The sequence below is a fragment of the Heteronotia binoei genome, chromosome 13, assembly GCF_032191835.1.
Source record: "Heteronotia binoei isolate CCM8104 ecotype False Entrance Well chromosome 13, APGP_CSIRO_Hbin_v1, whole genome shotgun sequence".
In the NCBI taxonomy this organism is placed as follows: Eukaryota; Metazoa; Chordata; class Lepidosauria; order Squamata; family Gekkonidae; genus Heteronotia; species Heteronotia binoei.
In genome coordinates, this window is record NC_083235.1 from 39,273,754 (window position 1) to 39,294,294 (window position 20,541).

The window sequence follows — 20,541 nt, forward strand, 5'->3', positions numbered from 1 at the left end:
GGTGTACGCGTCCACCAAGATGAAGAATATTTGATCCTGGAAGGGCCCCGCAAAGTCAATGTGAAGCCTCAACCACGATTTCCTATTCGTTTCCCAGCGTTGCGAGGGGGCGCTAGGTGGTTCGGGTCGGGATTCTTGGCACGCTCTACACTTCCGGACCCAACCCTCTATCTCTTCGTCCATCCCTGGCCACCAGACGTAGCTACGTGCTAAGGCCTTCATCCTAACAATTCCTGGATGAGTTTCATGGAGGGACTCTAGCACTTGCCTCTGAAGCGGGGGGGGGGGGGCACCACCACCCTGCTGCCCCATAGAAGACACCCCTTGTGGGCAGCTAGTTCCTCCTTCCACATTGTGTATGGCCTGAACTCCTCGCCCAGTTTACCCACTGGCCAGCCCCTTACCACCCAGTCGAGCACCCGCGCGAGTATCTTGTCTCGCCCCGTGGCTTTCGCTACCTCAGCTGCGTGTAGGGGGCACTCCGGGAGCGTTTCTATGAGCATCACATGGTGGGCTGGGGCTGGGCCCATGGTGGGCAACGGTAGGCGGCTGAGCGCGTCTGCGTGGCCCATCGCCTTGCCCGGCCGGTGGACCAGGGTGTATGTGTAGGAATTGAGGAACTGGTTCCACCGTAGCACGCTCTGTGATAAGATCCGGGGCGTTTGGCAGTCTGGGGATAAGAGGCCCAGGAGCGCTTTGTGATCTGTTGCTATGGTGAACTGCCGCCCGTACAAGTAGTCATTAAACTTGTGTACCCCAGCCACGATCGCCAGTGCCTCTTTGTCGATTTGGGCATAATTCCACTCCGCCGGGGTCAGGGTCCTCGAATAGTAGGCCACCGGAACCTCCCTCCCATCCGGGAGTTGGTGCCCCAGGACGGCGCCCACCCCGTACGGCAACGCGTCACAAGCAAGGACCACTGGTAGGCTCTCATCGAAATGGTGGAGCACGTCATTAGAGATGAGCAGCCCTTTTACCGCCTTAAATGCAGTGTCCTGTGCCCTCCTCCAGACCCATGGGGCATTTTTGTCAAGGCGTCTGTGGAGGGGTTCTGCTATGGCGGATTTGTGGGGCAGGAACGAATGATAGAAGTTTAATAACCCCAAGAAACTCTGTAGTTCTGCCTTATTTGTGGGGGTGGGGGCTTCCACAATGGCGGTGGATTGGTTGGGTGTCGGGTGGATCCCTGCAGCGTCCACCGCAAATCCCAAGAACTCTACCCTGGGCACCCCCAGGGAGCACTTTTCCCGCTTCACTTTAAGACCGGCCTCTTGGAAACGGCGAAGTACTTCTTGAAGCCGGTTGCTGAATTCTCCTGCGTCTGAGGCGGCGATCAGAACGTTGTCAAAGAATGGCTGTACCCCAGGGATCCCCTAAAGGAGAGAATCCATCAGACTCTGGAATACCCCCGGGGCCACGCTCACCCCAAACTGCAACCTCCGCACCTTGAACGCCCCCCGGTGGGTGACTATGGTCTGTGCCTCGGCCGTGGCGGCGTCCATGGGCAGTTGCTGGTATGCCTGGGCCAAGTCCAGTTTCCCAAAGACCTTGGACCCCGCTAACACAGCCAGAACGTGGCTGATGACTGGAACCGGATAGGGATTGTCCTGAAGTGCCCTGTTTATAGTGCACTTATAATCCGTGCAAATGTGCACCTCCACGTTTGGCTTTACCGGGGTCACTATCGGGGTTTGCCACGCGACATAGGAAACGGGTTCCAGCACTCCCTGGGCCATGAGGCGGTCTAACTCGGCTTCTACTTTGGGCTTCAGGGCAAACGGGACCCTCCTGGCCTTCAACCTTATGGGCCGCAAGAGGGGATTGAGGGGCAAGGATATGGGGGGCCCCTTGTAGCAACCCAGGGCCCCATCAAACACCTCCGGGAACTCTTTACACACCTCTTCAAATCCCCCCACCCCCAGCTGCTGTACCCCCATGATTTTTATTCCAAGTGGCCGGAACCAAGCTAGACCCAACAGAGTGGTGAGCTGTTGTTTGACTACCAGTAAGTCGAGTTTGCCCCTAAACCCATTGTATTCCACCCCCACTGTTGTCCAACCCAGGACTTGAACAGGGTTCTTTGGGAAGTCCCGAAGCACAAATCCAGCCGGCCGCAGGCTGGGCCGGCCACGTGGGCACAGCTTCCTCAGTGATTCCTCAGAGATTATAGAAATGGAGGAACCCAAGTCCAGTTTCATCAGGCAGGGCTTGCCCTCGATCCTGACCGAGACCTTGACCTGGCGGGGAGTCTCGTCGAGCAAGTTCATTACCTGGACGCTGGTTGATGCTGTCGCGTAGTCACCGGTCGACTCCTGGTTTGTTGACTGGCGGTGGCGAGGGGGTCTGGCACAGCAAGCCCTTGCTATGTGGCCCATCTTGCTGCAGTTCCTGCAGACCACATTGCAGTAGGGACAGTCTCTTCGCTTGTGGGGGTCGCCACAGCTGGCGCACTTGGTCGAGGGTGGTCTCTCTGTCACTCGGGGTTGCTGGGTCGCTCATGGGCCCGACCCTGCTTGGCAGCGCAGCTGGAGTGCCTCTTCCTCCTCCAGTCTGCCGGGGTCCATCTCTCCCTGGTGGAAGACGTCGGCTCTCGTTTTGGGAAAGGTTCTCATGGACCGCTCGAACGCTACAGCCTCGTTGAAGGCGCTCTGGAGGGTGAGCTCTTCCCTCGCGAATAGCTTCTGTTGTAGCCTCTCGTCTCACAGGCCCCATGTGAAACGGTCCGCCAGGGTCTCCACCAGCTGTGCAAAGCTGCAGTTGCCTGCGATTTGGCGGAGAGCCACCAGATAGTCGGCGGCTGTCTCTTCCACTGCCTGGTCCCTCTGGTGGAAGACGAACTGGTGGGCCACCTGTGAGGACTGTGGCAAGAAGTGGCCAGTGAGGAGTCTGACTATCTCCTCATAGGACTTCTCCGTGATCTTTGCGGGGGCCGAGAGACCCTTGGCGATCTTGAACGTGGCCGCTCTGCAGACACTCAGGAGAACGTCCCTCTTTAGGCAGTCTTCAGTTATTCTGTTTGCTCGCAGGTAGCACTCGACCCGCTCCGTGTAGGTCTCCCACCCTTCCGGATTCGCGGGGTTGAAGTCTTCGATACGGCCCGTTGTTCCGCTCTGGTTAGCCATGGTGGCTGTGGCAGTGACAATGGTCACCGGTGGGTTGCCTTCACAGTCTCCGACGGATCCGCGTAGCCCTAGGATCCCGCGTAGCCCTAGGATCCCATCCTCGTCGCCACTATAATGTACTGAGAACCGAGACGGTTGGAAGGCAACATTCTTTATTGAGAGTACATTTCCAGACAAAGGAACACGCAGGCCGGGCCCTGCTTATATACATTGCCTGGACAGCCCCCCTGGTTTGACCAAGCCAATCCTGGTCAGTACAAGCTTCCTGCCACAGGTCTTGGTGGGCGGGGCGACAGGCGAGCTACATCCGGGGACCCAGGGGTCGCCGTCCATAGGGGTCGCCATGCGGTACCATCTTAAGTCAATACATAACAGCCATCTAGCCTCTGTTTGAAAACCTCCAAAGGAGGAGAGCGCACCACCTCTGGGGGAAGCCTGTTCCACTGAGGAACTACTCTAACTGTTAGGAAGTTCTTCCTCATGTTTAGTTGAAAACTCTTTTTATTTTAATTTCAACCCATTGGTTCTGGTCCAACCTTCCTTGGCAACAGAAAACAACTCTGCACCATCCTCTATATGACATCCCTTCAAGTACTTGAAGATGGTGACCATATCACTTCTCAGTCATCTCCTCTCCAGGCTAAACATACTCAGCTCCTTCAATTTTTCCTCATGGGACTTAAATCTCCAGACCCTTCACCATCTTTATTGCCCTCCTCTGGACACGTTCCAGCTTGTCTATATCCTTCTTAAATTGTGGCGCTCAAAACTGAATACAATACTCTAGGTGAGGTCTAAGCAAAGCAGAGTAAAGTGATACCATCACTTCACGTGATCTGGACACTATACTTCTGTTGATACAGCCCAAAATTGCATTTGCCTTTTTAGCTACCACATTACACTGCTTACTCATGTTCAGTGTATAGTTCATTAAGACCTCTATATCCCTTTTGCACAAACTACTGCCAAGACAAGTCTCTCCCAATCTATAACTGTGCACTGGATTTCTCCTACCTAAATGCAGAATTTCACATTTATCTTAGTTAAAATTCATTTTATTGGTTTTAGCCCAGTTTTCCAACCTGTCAAGATCATCCTGTATTCTGACTGTCTTCTACTGCATTTGCTACCCCTCCCAATGTAGTATAATTTGCAAATTCAGTAAGCATTTCCTTTGTTCCTTCATCCAAATAATTTATAAAGATGTTGAACAAAACAGATCCCAGGACAGCTCCTTGAGGCACTCCACTTGTTCCTCCTCTCCAAGAGGATAAGAAACTGTTAACAAGCACTCTTTGGGTGCGATCTGACAACTACTTGCAGATCCACCTAACAGTAATATGATCCAAACCACACTTTACCAATAATGGCTAACTGCTTTCATGAGTTTGAGGATAGTGGTCATATTATTCGTTGCTGCTGTCGGCTTGGGGCTCAGCCACTGTGGGCCTGTGACCTCTCCTATACCTTGGACCACCAGGTTTTTTTTTTTTTAATGATCACCCGCATCTCTCAACATGGTGACCATTTACTGTAGCTGCAGTGTGTGATATGTGGACATGCACATGCTCTAGAGCAGGGTTTCCCAAACTCCCCCTCCCCCCCGGCCCAGTTTTTCCCCTGTGGTCCGGGTAGAGGATGCTAAGGGAGCGATACTGAGACTGTGCGCTGGCCAGAATCCCTCCCCTGTCCCTCTCTGATGTTTGGAAACATCAGTGCACAGTCTCTGTATCGCTCCCTTAGCATTCTCTGCCTGGACCATGGGGGAAAAAAGTTTGGGAAACCCTGCTCTAGAGCCTGACTGCCCCCACAATACAGGGAGCAATACAGAGACTGCGCACTGGCCAGGAACTTTCCCCACCTTCTCTGATGTTTCCAAACATCAGAGAGGGACAGGGTAGGCTTCTGGCCAGTGCACAGTCTCAGTATCGCTCCCTGATTGTCTTCACCCTGGTGACCCAGCATTGAGACCCTGCAAATAGGAAATACTGCTCTAGAGGTCTGTCCCCCTCAGAAATAGTCCCAGCCTCTTTCCTTACATTCCCAGTTTTTCTTTGGCATATGCTATAAGAGTCTGTATGAATGCTTTATGCATATGGTGCTATATGGAAATCATTTCACCAGGTGATCAGCAATAGACTTACTGTGATGTAGTGGTTAGTGTCCTGGAAAAGGAGAGCAATACTTTCTTCTAAACTGTCTTGTGAACAAAAATTCTACTTTGTGAGCTACTGCATAGATGAGTTTGCTCTGGGGCCACTTTTTCTGAGCCAAGACAAAAATGTGTGAGCTGGAGGCTAGAAAATGGTGAGCTAGCTCAGACTAACTCAGCTTAGAGGGAACACTGGCTAGGAGACTGGGTTTCAATTCTCACTCAACCAGGAAGCTTACAGGTTGACCCTAGACCAGGGTTGTAATGAGGCAAAATGTATGGTGAGAACTACGTATGCTGCCCTGTGCTCCTTGGAAAGATGGAATAAAATGCATAGACAGCACAGGAGAGCCTTGGCTTGGACTGGGACCCAATTTCATTGCTCGACTTCTGCTTCATAGCTAATTCTCTCCCTTTGTCACACTCTTAGAAGCTGGATCCTAAGATTTCATTGTACGCTAATGTCACATCAGGATTCTATGGGATTAAGTAAATCAGATAGGACCGTTGAGAGGATAGAAAATATGTCTCATAAGCCTTCTACACACAGGCATTCTGCCTATTGACTGCACATGTACAGATGGCACGAATGTGCAGGTCCTGCTTCTGCATGATGCCCAGTTGGCAACTGCACTGCCTCCACACAGAGGGAATGTCCTCATTTATGCTATCTCTGTGTGACTGATAACATTTAGAAAACAGTGTCTCCACTCATGAGAAACCAGCAATCAGGCAGCACATTCAGTCAACATATGGTGGTGGTGGTGGTGGGGGTCATGTGTAGAAGGCTGTAGACTATGGGTTCTGTGGGCTTTTTTGTAGAAGGAACTCCTTTGCATATTAGGCCACACTTGCCTGATGTAGCCAATCCTCCTGCAGCTTACAGTAGGCCCTGTACTAAGAGATTTGTAAACTCTTGGAGGACTGGCTACATCAGGGGTGTGTGGCCTAATATACAAAGGAGTTCCTGCTACAAAAAAAAAGCCCTGGGAAAGGGCATCCCTGAAAATCCTTTTCCTTGTCCCTTTCTCCTGGCTGACCAAGAGTCTAGCAGATTGACTTCTAACCTCTCACTGGAAATACCTTTACTGCTGTCCTTATTAAAGAATGCCTACCATTCACTCTTATGGGAGAAAAGAGTGCTGTATTTGGAGGACAATATTGTGTGTCTGTGTGTGTGCTAAATGCCTGGGGATGTGTGGTCCAATCACCCATGGCAGGGAGGAACATCCCACTTTCAGTTTCCCTTTCCGTATACCTCATCTGTCAATGAAGTCAGGTGCTTTATTAGTAAAGTATAGGCCTTTGAGCATGTACAAAACACTTTTCTCTTGCCAGTGAGCAATGGACTCTGCATATCCAAAATTAGAAGTGAGGCTTCCAGGTCAGGGCCCCTGCACTTCTCTAGCTACCTTTTGTGACTTATGGGTGGCCACCAGATCAGGTTGCCAACTCTTGAGTTCAGAAATATCTGGAGGTTTGAGAGTTGAGCCTGGCAGAGTGGGGAAGAGGAAGGACCTCAGTAGCATGTAATATCATGCAGTCTATCTTCCAAAATAGTCGTTTCCTCCAGGTGAAGTGGATTAAATGTTTTAACTAAACAAACTAATAAATAAGCAAGCAAATGTATATAGTCTGGAGATCAGCTGTAATCCCAGGAGATCTCCAGCACCTACCTGGAGGTTAGCAACCCTACCACCAGACAACAGAGTGGAGAACCCCTTTCCTATTATGTGCAGTCCAGCACTGTACATAAACCTTGCATTCATGCATGAGCTATTCAGAATAAACAGGACAGTCCCTTTAAAACTCTTTATTCCTTGTCTAAAAGTCTCATGCAATCTGGAGTAGTCTCCTTACCCCTCCACCCCAGTAAAATGGAGACTTTTGTCTTGGATGCTGCATTTGTGCATCCATCCTCTAATAAACTGCTTATCCTACTTTTTATGAGGGCACCTTACAGCAGATCAGCCAGAGACAAGACTGCAAGTGTTTGTCTTCTTTTGGAAAAAAAGACTAGAGGATGACAAAGTATTTATACCTCTTCTCTTGAGTGTATACATCACAGAAGGTGGATCGAACCTACACTGTTTGTCTCTGTCTCACAGCGGTATCTCCTGAGGTAAATTCGGAGTCTAATCTTTCAGAGTTTTCTTGGCCGCAGTCCTCCTTGGTGAGCAGAAGGAAGGAAAGGGGAGAATGTTTTTAGTTTCCCCCTCCCCTTCAGAAAGTCAGAACCAAAGTAAACCCAAGTTTTAAAATTAAAATAAAATAAAGCTCTATGCCCAGTATGATATCCCAGTGATGACTGAATAAGTGGGGAAGAGGAATTTTTCAGGATACATATAATGAAGATCTCAATTAACACACGTTTGCTTCTTTGTTGTACATGGAGCATGGCTTCACCAGCTGTTTTGTCATCTGATTTGTATTAGAATAGACCACAAACAGCTGGCATAGTCTGTGTTTGAGCTCGCCATTTCCCAAGTCGTGATAAATACTGTGGGTTTTTTTAAAAAAATGGTAAGGAAAGAGCATAGCTTTTGGCTGTTTCCACACTCTGGGTTCAAAGCTGTTGGGAAGCTTCCCTAATTTCCCACAGCATTATGGGGAAACATTTGTGTTTAACTTTTTTAAAAACCTGTGGCTGGGAATTCAAAGAACCTAACAGATTGTTGTAAAGTTATATCAGCACATCAAGACTCAGTTGCTGATTCAGTTGGAGGGCAGCTGGCTGCTGGCAGTGAGTGGGGCAGGAGAACTGTGGGGAAAACCTGTCACATGGAAGCCCTGTTCTCGCTGTGCTATATCAGCATCCACAGCAGCAATGGGGAAACCACATGAGCCTGTCCATGTGTGGAAATCTGCTAAGTTAGCAATCCAAAACCAAAGTGTTAACCTTCAAGGGATGTCCTCTGTATTCTATGGACTCAAACCTGGCACTTCTCCTTGTCTGAAGCTCCTTTTTGACATTTGATTTTGACATTCTCTGCCCCAGCTGCAGAGAATGGGAGCATATGTTACACGCCATCTTCCTGATAAACACACTTGTTATTTTTGTGTGAAAGGGCAATATGCATATTTTTTGTTGTTGTTATTTTCCCCAGGGCTTTTTTTGTAGCAGAAACTCCTTTGTATATTAGGCCACTTACCCTTGATGTAGCCAATCCTCCAAGAGCTTACAAGGCTCTTAGTACAGGGCTTACTGTAAACTCCAGGAGAATTGGCTACATTGCGGGTGTGTGGCCCAATATGCAAAGGAGTTCCTGCTACAATAAAAGCCCTGATTATTTCAATTTACTGAATTGCCCCATCTCAGCCTAAGCCAGGCTCTGGGCAATGTGTAACAAATAAAAACAGTATAGGGATTTAAAAATGCAATAATACAAATTAAAACAGTAGATTTCTAACCGCCCAATGGCATTGTGGTGATTTTGTTCTTTGTCCAGATTACTGAAACATAGGGAGGTGAGGGTGGGGAGTAAGAAACTTTTGTACATATGGCTGGCAAAGTTACTTTTTTTTTTTAAGGGTACATGCTCATGTGTGCCAAACCTGGAAAATAACACACATACAAAACAGCAAACTTGGGTATTGGGAGGGTTCTGAGCTGAAGCTCCAAAATCAAATGTCTGAAGAGGCTTTTGGTCATTTCCTTATAGTTATTCTTTCTGTTGGACCTTTTTTGTTTGTTTTTCTTTAAAGTCACTTTGTAAAGGCATATTTCCATCTATTCTCCCATCTGTAACAACAGGTATATCTTATCTTTTTGCTGATTGGGAGCCCAAATAAACAGAACAGCGTCGGGTGGCACACAATCAGATCTCATGTGTGCATGCTTAAAAAAAAATTGCCTCAGCAATGGCTGTATATGTGTGGTCTGGATCTGAGCTGGGTTGCTGGGAATGGAGATTAACCCTTTCACTGCTAAATTATACATCCAGAACCCTCAAGCAAAAAGTTACAGGTGGTGCTAAATGGTTTAGAAACAAGAATTAACAGGGAGGCAGCCAAGTTTGCATGTGACAGCAGATTTGCAAGATGCCAGTCTGTGGATTGCAATAAAAGGATATAGGAATCACCATTCATTTGCCTAGTGAGAGTAATCACACAGTCACATGGATGATGGATCTCTGTAATAATTTCAAATGCTCTATTAATCAACTAATTTGCCAGTTATAGGCCTTGCCACTGTTCCTGCTCTCACTCATCCCCCTCTCATGCCCATGAGGCCTTCTCTGTCTCAATCCATTCCTGGGCTGGTTTGCTAGATTCTTTGTGTGGTAAAGCCATCTCCTGAGTACCAGTTCTCTTCAGGGTTTGTGCTTATTCAGTGGGCCTTTTCCTGAAGAAAGAATATCCTTATAGGACATATTCTCTGATGGGCCATACATATATATCTGTTTGTGTGTTTGTTTGGGGGGGCGGATCTGGAACCTATGATTCTGTATTGTAATGGGGGTAGGGTTGCCAAGTCCAATTCAAGAAATATCTGGGGATTTTGGGGGTGAAGCCAGGAGATTTTGGAGATGGGGCCAGGAGACATCGGGGGTGGAGCCAGAAGCAAGGGGTGTGTGACAAGCATAACTGAACTCCAAAGAGAGTTCTGGCCATCCCATTTAAAAGGACTGCACACCTTTTAAATGCCTTCCTTCCATAAGAAATAATGAAGGATAACTGCACCTTCTTTTGGAGCTCATAGAATCAGACCCCCTAGTCCAATCGTTTTTAAACTTGTGGGGCATTTTGGGGAATGGCACTGGATGCTATACTAAAAATGTGGTGCCCTACCTCAAAAGACAGCCCCCCAGAGCCCCAAATATCCACGGACCAATTCTCCATTATTTCCTATGGGAATAAGTCTCTATAAGGAATAATAGAGTTCCCAGCAGACATTTTCCTCCCCTCCCCCTGCTTTCTGATGACCCTGAAGCGGGGAGAGGGCCTTCAATCCGGGGGATCTTCTGCCTCCACCTAGGGATTGGCAACCCTAAATGGGGGAGGGCATTATCTTAAAAAGAGAAAGAGGTATAGTAAAGACACTTAGTAGGACATTGCTCCCTATAATTGACCTACTATGAGATTACTCAGTGGAAAAGACAATAATGCCAGGAAGCAGCAGGAGAAGAGGAAGACCCAACATGAGATGGATTGACTCAATCAAGAAAGCCATGGCCCCCAGTTTGCAAGGTCTGAGCAAGGCTGTTAACAATAGGACATTTAGGGGGTCATTAATTCCAAGGGTCGCCATAAATCAGACATGATTGGATGGCTCTTAACACGCACACACACACTGAACTGAGAAAAGAAATAGTACTGATCTGTAAAGGATTCATCCATCAGGGCTCTTAATCCTCCACAGCACTCCTATGGACACTAGCCTTAACATCACCACTACCCTGCCGACACAACCACACATTTTCTTATTGATTGTCTGATTCCCCAGTTTGATATATTGACAGTGGAGTGAACTCAGCAAGTTTATTCCTTTTTTTCAGTTTAAAAGAATAGCTGCAGCATACGCATATGGGTGTGAGGGAAGGAAGCAACATATAGTTAGGCCCATAACTATGCTGAGGCCCCATTGGAGGCGGGCCCCTCCACCCTCACCCCTGCAGAAATTGGCTCAACTTACAGCTGGTGCCAGCACTTTCTCATGCACACACAGACACTTTCTGCATGTATTGTATGGCTCTAATCCTTCCGCTGCCCAGGCCCTCCCTTCCCTAGACTCACAGACTCAAGGCACATCCTCACAGTGCGACTCGCTCCCCCGATGGGAATTGTAGCACTGTTGCTGCTCTGAAGCTTCTGCTGAGTCCTGGGTGACTGGGCTGGGTGGCAGTGGTGGGAAGGAGTACTCAGTGGCCAACCACCTCTGCTTCTCACCTCCATTGACAACCTCTTGCAGGGGTCACCATAAGTCAGCTGCAACTTGATGGCACTTCACACACACATGGCTATGCAAACACTTGGTTGCACTGTCATCCTAACATGGTTCGAATTCTCCCACTTAGCTCCTTTGCTGCCTCAATGCATTTTTATGTGAGCATATTTAGTTTAAATAGTATCCCTTCTCTCAACTACATGGCTTCCATAAAATCTGAAACTTTAGCTGAATTCTGGAAGGATCTGGGAACTTCTTCAAGGATCTGAGCCGGGAAATCTTAGATATCTGCCTGTCCGCTAAATAACAGGCACTGACTTTTCAGAACCATGTTTCCATTTTGAGAAGCACAGATCTTGTGTTATCTTAAAAAAAATAAGACTAATGCAAATGCTTGGTGGGAATGCTCCTACAGATTTTTACCACTGCTTTGTTTAAAAACAAACAAACATTTTTTAAGCAGGACAAACAAAAACTCAGGGAAAAATGTGCCTCTGGTCTTTAAGGAAGAAAAAAAATCAGAACAGATGCACAATTCGAGCAAGATCGAATTCTGAGAGACCTTTTAGCACAAATCCCAGATATTTGGTACCAAATAATTGGTTATTTTTTTTAATTAAATGCATATTCAATACTTTTTCTCACACCAGATCTCCAGTGAAGGAAAAACCCTGCACTCCCATGATGCTACAGCCAACTTTCAGCAGTAGCTTTCTGCTTCTATCCCTGTTATTTTCAGCATCAAGACTGTGCTTTCCCCACAAATATGGCCAAAGTAGACATTGACAACACCTTCATGGCCACCACAAGAAAACTGCCACCATTTAAAATATTTTAAAATGCTGCAGTGTGGCAGGCTGAAGTGCTTTTGTCCCCTCCCTACCTTATCAAGTACCAAAATGCCCCCCACAATTATTTCAGCACTTGAAAAGGTGTGAGGGTGGAGAGCAAGAGCACTGTGGCATTTTAAAATGATTTTAAATGGAGGCAGCATCCCCATGGCACTCAGAAGGACACTGTCATGTCTAATCTCTCCCCCACTCCCAGTTTCCCTTGCTTCAGCTAGACAGAACTTTTACTCATTCAAGCCCTGATGGACAATTGAGGAAAACCAGTTCCCAACACTCAGGGTCCATTAAGGGGTAGATAGATTTACCATGGCTGAGACAAAGGGTCATTTTGTAGAAAAATAGGTGGCGGAGCTCATTAGCATAACTTATTAGCATATGCACCCCCCCCCGCCAAAAACAACCCAATGTAAGAAAGGAGAGCCCCATGCGAGTGAGGCCTGCCTGGGCAGGCTAGAGATCCAGCCAGCTCAAGCAGAACTTGCTCACCTGGGGTTCTCCTGGGTTGCTCCCCCCTGCCCAGTCAAATGGCCAATAAGCCACCCGCCTCCCAAAATCACATAAGAAGTGGAGAAAGGGTGGTGCAGGCTTATCCAGGGGTTAATAAGGGCTGCTGGGGGCATAGCAAAGCCTCTGGTGGCTGGCTGGCTGGCTGCTCTCCAAATCCAGGGATTGTTATGCAGCTGCACCTACTATTCAATGGACAAGGTGGGGAGGAAGAGGGGGAACCCTCAGAAAGGTTCAGGAGCTGCACTCCTGTGAGCTCCTGCTGAATCTGAGGCCTGGCTGAGACACATTACCTTACCCTTCTGCTTTAGTGGCAGCAATCAGAGGCTGAGCATGCATCAGTATGTTCTCTGGAGCTGCTTCCTGAACATTGGGTTACTTACTGAAGAGGGAATTGGAAAATGGGAGCTTGTCAATAGGACACACTGTTAGCAAACTGGAATCATGGGTGATTGCTGCTTGCTTTTAGCTTTCTCCAGGACAGTGATGGCAAGCAGAGGTATTCTACCCAAGAGGGCTAATCTTTTCTGGCAAGCTGATCACATAGAGACTGAACATCTCCCTCCCCTTCCTCCTTCCCCCATAATGAAGCATGACTGTAGTAAACCAAATCTTTTGATCCAGCCTCTTCTCATTCCTTTCAAGAGAAACAGTGTCTCCAAACCATCCCGCCCCTCACAACTGCTTTTATTTTTCTTATATCTAGAGTTACGTCCTGAGTGTGTTTATTCATCTACATTAAAAATCTACACACCCTTTCCCTGGAACCACAACACACAGATTACAGAAGAAAGCTTTTCAGATCTCTGCTCCCCTCCCACCCCATTTTGCCACTCAAGCCAAGCATTTGACTTCTTAATTTAGCTTACATGAAAGTCATTACTGGGGAACGATATTGAGTTTGCTAGAAGGTTATGCGCCATTTGAGTAAAAGTCCAGAAGCAAGGGTCCCCCCCAACATACAATTCTTAGGTTTTAGAATGACTGCTCCCTAAAATACTTCAGGGTAATTTGTGGTTAATTTCTAAAGAATGCCCAAAGCTTCATAATAAAAGCCTTGAGCCAAAGGAAGGATCATTACGTGGTATTCTTGGTGCACTCAAGGCCAGTCTTAGGGGTAGGCAAACCAGGCAGCTACCCAGGGTGCCAGGCTGCAGGGGGCACCATGCTGAGTTGCAGGGGGTGCCAGGTGGAGTTGCAGGGGGGAGTCAGTTCTGAGCGTGACTATCAATTTGCCATGTCTAAAAGACAAGAAGCAATTAATTTAGAATGGTTAGAAAATCTGATAACTTTTAGCGATATTTTCAGCTACATCTTTACTTATGCAATGGATTTTCTAAAATAAAGAATACTTAAGGAAAAAAGAAAACAACAATATTGAAAGTAAAACCATCTATTTCATTGTAAACCACTTTTGAAACTTTCTGTTAAAAAGGGGTGATTATGGTTATATATAATAAACTGTGATAATTCGGTTGTGTTGTCTAGTCCATTGTCACTGTAGTTGTGTTATCTAGTCCATTTTCACACTTTGGCTTGTGCAAAATCTAGCACGGTGGTTGAGAGATCAAAGTTTTGAATGATGCCATCCTTGATGGATAGGATAACAAGTGCTGTGAGTCTCCCATCTTCTATGATAGATCATAAGTATGTTTTGACGGGCTTCAGCTTTCAGAAGTTATGTTTAAAAAGTAAAAAAAAGTAAAGGTAGTCTCCTGTGCAAGCATCAAGTTGTTAGAAGAAGAACTGCAGATTTATGCCCCGCCCTTCTCTCTGAATCAGAGACTTACAATCTCCTGCATCTTCTCCCCCCATAACAGACACCCTGTGAGGTGGGTGGGGCTGAAAGGGCTCTCACAGCAGCTGCTCTTTCAAGGACAACTCCTGTGATAGCTATGGCTAACCCAAGGGCTGCAAGTAGAGGAGTGGGGTATCAAATCCAGTTCTCCCAGATAAGAGTATGCACACTTAACCACTACACCAAACTGGCTCATGGAATGACGTCACATCATGACATTTTCTTTGCAGACTTTTTATGGGGTGGTTTGATATTGCTTTCTCCAGACATCTACACTTTACCTCCAGCAAGAGAAATAAGATTCCTTTGATACTGATGCTGCATCTGAAACTACCAGACTTGGAGAGTGACAACCACAAGGTTCAATTGAGGCTTTTGGTTCCATGTAAACAGTCTTGCCCACTTTTTTCTCTCTCTTTATGCTGGAATCACTATCATAACATTGGACACAGCAATCCTTAATGCCCATGTTGTTTTCCTTCAGCGTGCTCAATAAGAGGCCCCAAAGCCCTCGTCCAGTTGATTTGTGAACTGCCCTGGATCCAAGGAAATGTTCTTTTACACTAATTTTGCCTGTATCTTCAACCATGAATCTCACTGCAAAATGAAATATTGTCAGAGTGATTTACATCAGGGGTGCAGTCTAAATGATTTTGTCCAGGTTATTATATATGTTGGCCATAAGGGTGATCAGTTCATTCTGAATGGTTTTCCTGCAGTAGTGATCATTAAGCTCCTTTGAAAATATATCCTGGGAATGCTTGCCAATTACCTCATCATGAGACCCAGGTAATTTCCATGGCTGGCCATGAAAAGTTTGTCCAAAGGTCCTCAGAATGCCAAGCTGTGATGCCAGGAACCCTGTAATAGCCATTAAGCATTCAAGCACACCCCTCCAATGCTGAATATCTTGGTTTATAATCTGCTGTTGTTCTGCATCAATGCACTTGTTAGATCTAAATCTGGAGTCGATTTCCATTCATTTGCAGTATAGCATCAAATGGCTGGAAGAATTTGCATGCTGTTTCAGAACATCATTTAAGCATTTCCAGTCACTAGTTCTGTTGCTCCCAAGTGAAGAACTGGCAGTAGCACCTCCTGAAAATGTTTTTCAGCAGAAGCAAAAAAACCCCTCTTTTTGATACTTTTAGAATATAAAAGCCAGCACCTTTTCTGCTTCTGACTGCTGTCTGAAACTCAGCAAAAGTTTTTAAGAAGCAATGTTTGTTCTGATCCACAGGAAAGCTGTATTTTTATTTTCACTTGGCCCATTGGAAACAACTATGTCTATAAATACAGGCTGCATTACCTTTGGCCAGAATGCAGGATCAGCACTACTATAACTAAGTGTGGCCTGTTGTGGTTCCTTCTGTAGTACTATTCCACTCTGGCTTTGATCAGAGGCTGAGTTCTTACCATCTTCTAAATTCATGGAAACTGGATCTTTTCCACTGTCTTCTTTCCACACCATATGAAGAACCCACTGTTTCAGTAGGCTGAAGGAACTTCTCCATACTACCTGCATTTTTCTGTAATTTGGCTACTGCTGCACTTTGCATACTCTTTTCTAAGCCCCAGACAGCTTTTTAGAAGGCATTTAGAATACACAAATATAGCAGTCGCATGTGGTCAATTCAGTTCTATACATTGGGGCAATTGCTGTTTTCAGAGTTCAAAAGAAAAGCAGCAAAGTTTCTGGGGCAACCAAAGAGTTGGCATAGTTGATGAAGAATTAAAGGATGGGACTGGAACTAAAGCTCTAAAATGAGGCTAGAAGATAGGATTCCTGTTGTGTATTGGTTGTTTTGACTGCTGGTTTGTTATGTCTGTTAGTTGACCTTGAAGCATACTTCATTGCCTTCCAGGACCCTGATGCCTACATTCCAATTGGCTGTCCTCTAGAACCAGCCAATCGGGATGTGAGGTGTAATGTACCAGACTTGGAGACGAGCGTAGGGCAACATAGTTTATTCCATGGTACAATACAAGATGGAGAGAGCGAGCACGCGGGCCGGATCCCGCATATATACAGTTGCCGGACTATTCTCCCTGCTAGCCGGTCCAATGCCGACCAGCCGTATTTCCCGCCACAAGCTGTGATTGGCGGATCGTTGCGCCCAGCGCGGAGGCACCTGGATGTTTCTCAGTTACCTCCGCGGCTGGGGTGGACTGATGTCATTCTGCTGTTGTGGCCATTATGAACTGGTTGCGCTCTGCGAACGCCATACACTACACTCCTCCCCCCTTAGTTAGTGACATAGTCCTGGAGGTAGGCGGGAGGCCGGCGCTCCCGTGTTGAACGCCTAGGAGTTGCTTGTGGTGCCGGGGCTACTTCCGCATCTGGGGTTTCCCCGGGGGTTTGAGCGTTGGTGGGTTGTGGGTCGGGGTCCGAGGGTTGGTCCGCCTCTGCTGGTGTGTGTGGCCGTGGTGCTGGTGCAGGGGTCGTTGGGTGCCCCTCGGACCCTGCCCCCTCCCTCGTTTCCGTGGGTACCTCTGGGAGAGTCCGGCGGCGTAACTGGTCGATGTGCCGGTGTAGGATCTGGCCCCCCTCGGTGGATACCTCGTAGTGGCGGGAACCCACGACCCGTAGTACCCGCCCGGCTACCCACTCTGGGCCTGAAGCGTAGTTGCGGGCGAACACTGGGTCCCCCGCGAAGAACCCCCTAGCCGCGTCTCTGACCTCCGGGGACCCTCGCACGTCGGGGGCTCTGTCGGGGTTTAGCCGATCTAGCCTTGTGGTGAGCTTGCGTCCCATGAGGAGCTCGGCTGGGCTGACCCCGGTGACTGGGTTTGGAATGACCCGGTTGTCGAAGAGGAACGCGGCTAGCCGGTGGTCCCAATCGCCTTGCACTATTCTGCCCAGGGCCTCTTTTGTTGTTCGGACCATCCGCTCGGCCTGGCCGTTGGTGGCCGGGTGGAAGGGAGCTGACCGGATGTGTCTAATGAGGTACCTCTGGAGGAACGCCTGGAAGTCCCCCGAGGTGAACGCTGCCCCGTTGTCCGAGACTATGGTGTCCGGAATACCGTGGGTGCACAGGACCCTGCGTAGTGCTCTAATGGCTGCTGCTGACGAGGTAGACCCTACGGGGATGACCTCTAACCATTTTGTGTATGCATCTACAATGATTAGGAAGATCTGTCCCTGGAACGGCCCGGCAAAATCAATGTGGAGCCGGGACCACGGTTTCCTTGTGGTCTCCCACCGTGTAGCCGGGGCGCTGGGTGGATCCGGCCGCGACTCCTGGCATGTGCTGCATCTCCGGACCCAGTTCTCTATCTCCCCGTCCATCCCCGGCCACCATACGTAGCTCCTGGCCAGGGCCTTCATTCTCACTATGCCTGGGTGTGTTTCGTGGAGTGATTCCAAGACCCGTTTCTGTAGAGGGGGGGGGGACTACTACCCTGCTCCCCCATAGTAGGCACCCTTTGTGGGCTGCGAGTTCCTCCCTTCGCATTTTGTAGGGTTTGAACTCTTCCCCCATGTCCCCCTCTGGCCACCCCCTCACCACCCGGTCGAGCACCCGTGCTAGGGTTTTGTTTTTTCCAGTGGCTCTAGCCACCTCTGCCGCGTGGAGGGGCTGCTCCGGAAGTGACTCGATCGACATGACCTGGTGTGCTGGGGCTGGATCGGGGCCTGTGTCAGGGAGCGGCAACCGGCTGAGAGCATCCGCGTGACCCATTGCCTTGCCCGCCCTGTGTACCAGCGTGTAGGTGTACGAGTTGAGGAATTGATTCCACCTCAACACCCTCTGGGACAGGATTTGGGGGGTTTGGCGGTCTGGGGCCAACAGACCCAAAAGCGGCTTATGGTCCGTCGCTATTGTGAACCGGCGCCCATACAGATAATCGTTGAATTTATGGACCCCGCTACTATGGCCAGGGCCTCCTTGTCGATTTGCGCATAGTTCCGTTCCGCCGAAGTCAGGGTGCGTGAGTAGTATGCGACCGGGACCTCCCGGCCATCCGGTAACTGGTGCCCCAGGACAGCGCCCACCCCGTACGGCGATGCATCGCATGCCAGGATGACCAGGAGGTGCTCGTCGAAGTGGTGCAGCACCGCGTTGGAGACCAGGACGTCCTTAACTGCCTGGAAGGCGGTGGCTTGCTTCTTCCCCCACACCCATGGAGCTTTTTTTCCAGTAACCGGTGTAGGGGTTCGGCGAGGGCCGCCTTGTGGGGTATGAACGTGTGGTAGAAATTGAGGACCCCCAAGAAGCTCTGTAGCTCCGCTTTACACGTGGGGGCAGGGGCTTGAACAATGGCCCTAGTCTTTTCCTCGGTCGGGTGGATTCCCTCCGCGTCCACTGTGAATCCCAGGAACTCCACCCGCGGCACCCCCAGCATGCACTTCTCCCTTTTAACTTTTAGTCCAGCGGCTTGAAAACGGCGGAGCACCTCCCGGAGGCGGTTGCGGAATTTCTTGGGGTCCGGGGCGGCGATTAAAACATCGTCGAAAAACGGCTGGACTCCGGGGATCCCTTTAAGGAGAGCACCCATTATACTCTGGAAGATTCCTGGAGCCACGCTGACCCCAAACTGTAACCTGTTCACCCTGAACGCCCCCCTGTGGGTAACTATCATCTGTGCCTCCGCCGTTTTGGCGTCCACCGGGAGCTGCTGGTAGGCTTGTGCCAGGTCCAGCTTCCCGAAAATCTTAGACCCCGCCAGGGCTGCCAGCACGTGGCTGACCACTGGCACCGGGTATGGGTTGTCTTGGAGCGCTTTGTTAATTGTGCACTTGTAATCTGCACATATCCACACGTCTCCATTTGGTTTGACCGGAGTCACTATGGGGGTCTCCCACATAGCGTAATCGACCGGCTCCAGGACCCCTTGGGCTACTAGGCGGTCCAACTCTGCCTCGATCTTGGGCTTCAAGGCGAAGGGGACCCTCCTTGCCTTGAGCCGGATCAGTCTGACCGTCAGGTCGAGCGGTAGGGAGATGGCCGGGCCCTTGTAACTACCCAGCGACCCATCAAATACGTCGGGGAACTCTCCGCACACCTCCCGGAACCCTCCTGCTGTGGCTGTGCGCGCCACCTCTATTCGGATTCCCAAGGGGCCAAACCATGCAAGACCCAACAGGGTGGTAAGCGGCCGCTTGACCACCAGGATGTCTAGGGGGCCTTTGAAGGACCCCCGCTCCACCAGCACCCGTGCCCACCCCGCTATTTGGACCGGGTTTTGCTGGAAGTCCCGCAATATGAAATTTGCTGGTCGCAGCTGCAGCCCCTGGCCGGGGCGTAGCCTTCTCAGGGTCTCCTCCGCTATTATGGAGATGGAGGAGCCTGAGTCCACTTCCATGGTGCAGGGGGCCCCGTCTATGAGGACCGCCATCGTTATCTTGTTGGGGGTGGTCAGGGGCAAATTCAGTACCTGAAGTGAGGTGGAGGCTGTGGAGTGGGACTCTGCGGCCTCGTGGTGTGCGGTCGGTCGCGGGCGGTTGGGCTTGGCTCGGCAAGCCCGCGCTATGTGGCCGGTCTTCCCGCAGCTTCTGCAGTCCCAGGTCCGGTACTGGCAGTCCCGCCGATCGTGGGGGTCGCCGCAGCTGGCGCATTTCGCCCTTTCGCTGGTGCGCTGACTCAGCCGTTCGTGGGCTCGGGGGCGCTGTGGAGCTCGGGCGGCGGGTCCTGTGGCGCGTCGCGTCTGGAAGGCTTCTCCCTCGTCCTGGTGCTCGGGGTCCAGCTCCTCGTGGTGGGCGGTCTCGGTCTTGGCCCGGGGAAACGTCCTGGCGGTCCTCTCCCACGCTACCGCCTCGCTGAAGGCGCCCTGGAGGGTGAGCTCTTCTTTGGCGAAGAGCTTCTGCTGGAGCCTTTCGTCGCGGAGGCCCCACGTGAATCGGTCGGCCAGGGTTTCCTCCAGCTGGGGAAAGTTGCAGTTCCCGGCGAGTTTGCGGAGGGCCGCCAAGTAGTCCGCGGCTGACTCTCCTGCGGTCTGGTCCCTTTTGTGGAACATGAATCTGCGAGCCACCCGTGAGGGCTGCGGCAAGAAGTGGCCCGTGAGGAGCCTGATGATCTCCTCGTAGGATTTCTCTGCCAGGCGGGCGGGCGCCGAGAGACCCTTGGCGATCTCGAACGTGGCTGGCCCGCAGACGCTCAGGAGAACATCCCTCTTTGCTCCGGCGTCGGTGATCTTGTTGGCCCGGAGGTAGAACTCGACCCGTTCCGAGTAGGACTCCCAGCCCTCTGGATTTGCAGGATCGAAGGGCTCGAGGTAGCCGGTGATTC

The 20,541-nt window shown here is 49.8% G+C and overlaps 1 protein-coding gene across 1 annotated transcript; it reads right to left on the reverse strand.

Annotated features, from left to right (window-relative positions):
- Nucleotides 1–2,699: 2,699 nt before the first annotated feature.
- LOC132581045 (uncharacterized protein K02A2.6-like) lies at nucleotides 2,700–17,739 on the reverse strand (the record flags this gene model as incomplete). Its single annotated transcript, XM_060252083.1, is given in 4 exon segments — nucleotides 2,700–2,858; nucleotides 16,824–17,139; nucleotides 17,266–17,699; nucleotides 17,701–17,739. Coding segments are annotated over 4 exon segments (948 nt in total), but the record flags the coding sequence as incomplete, so codon positions are not given.
- Between the last annotated feature and the right edge of the window lie 2,802 nt (nucleotides 17,740–20,541).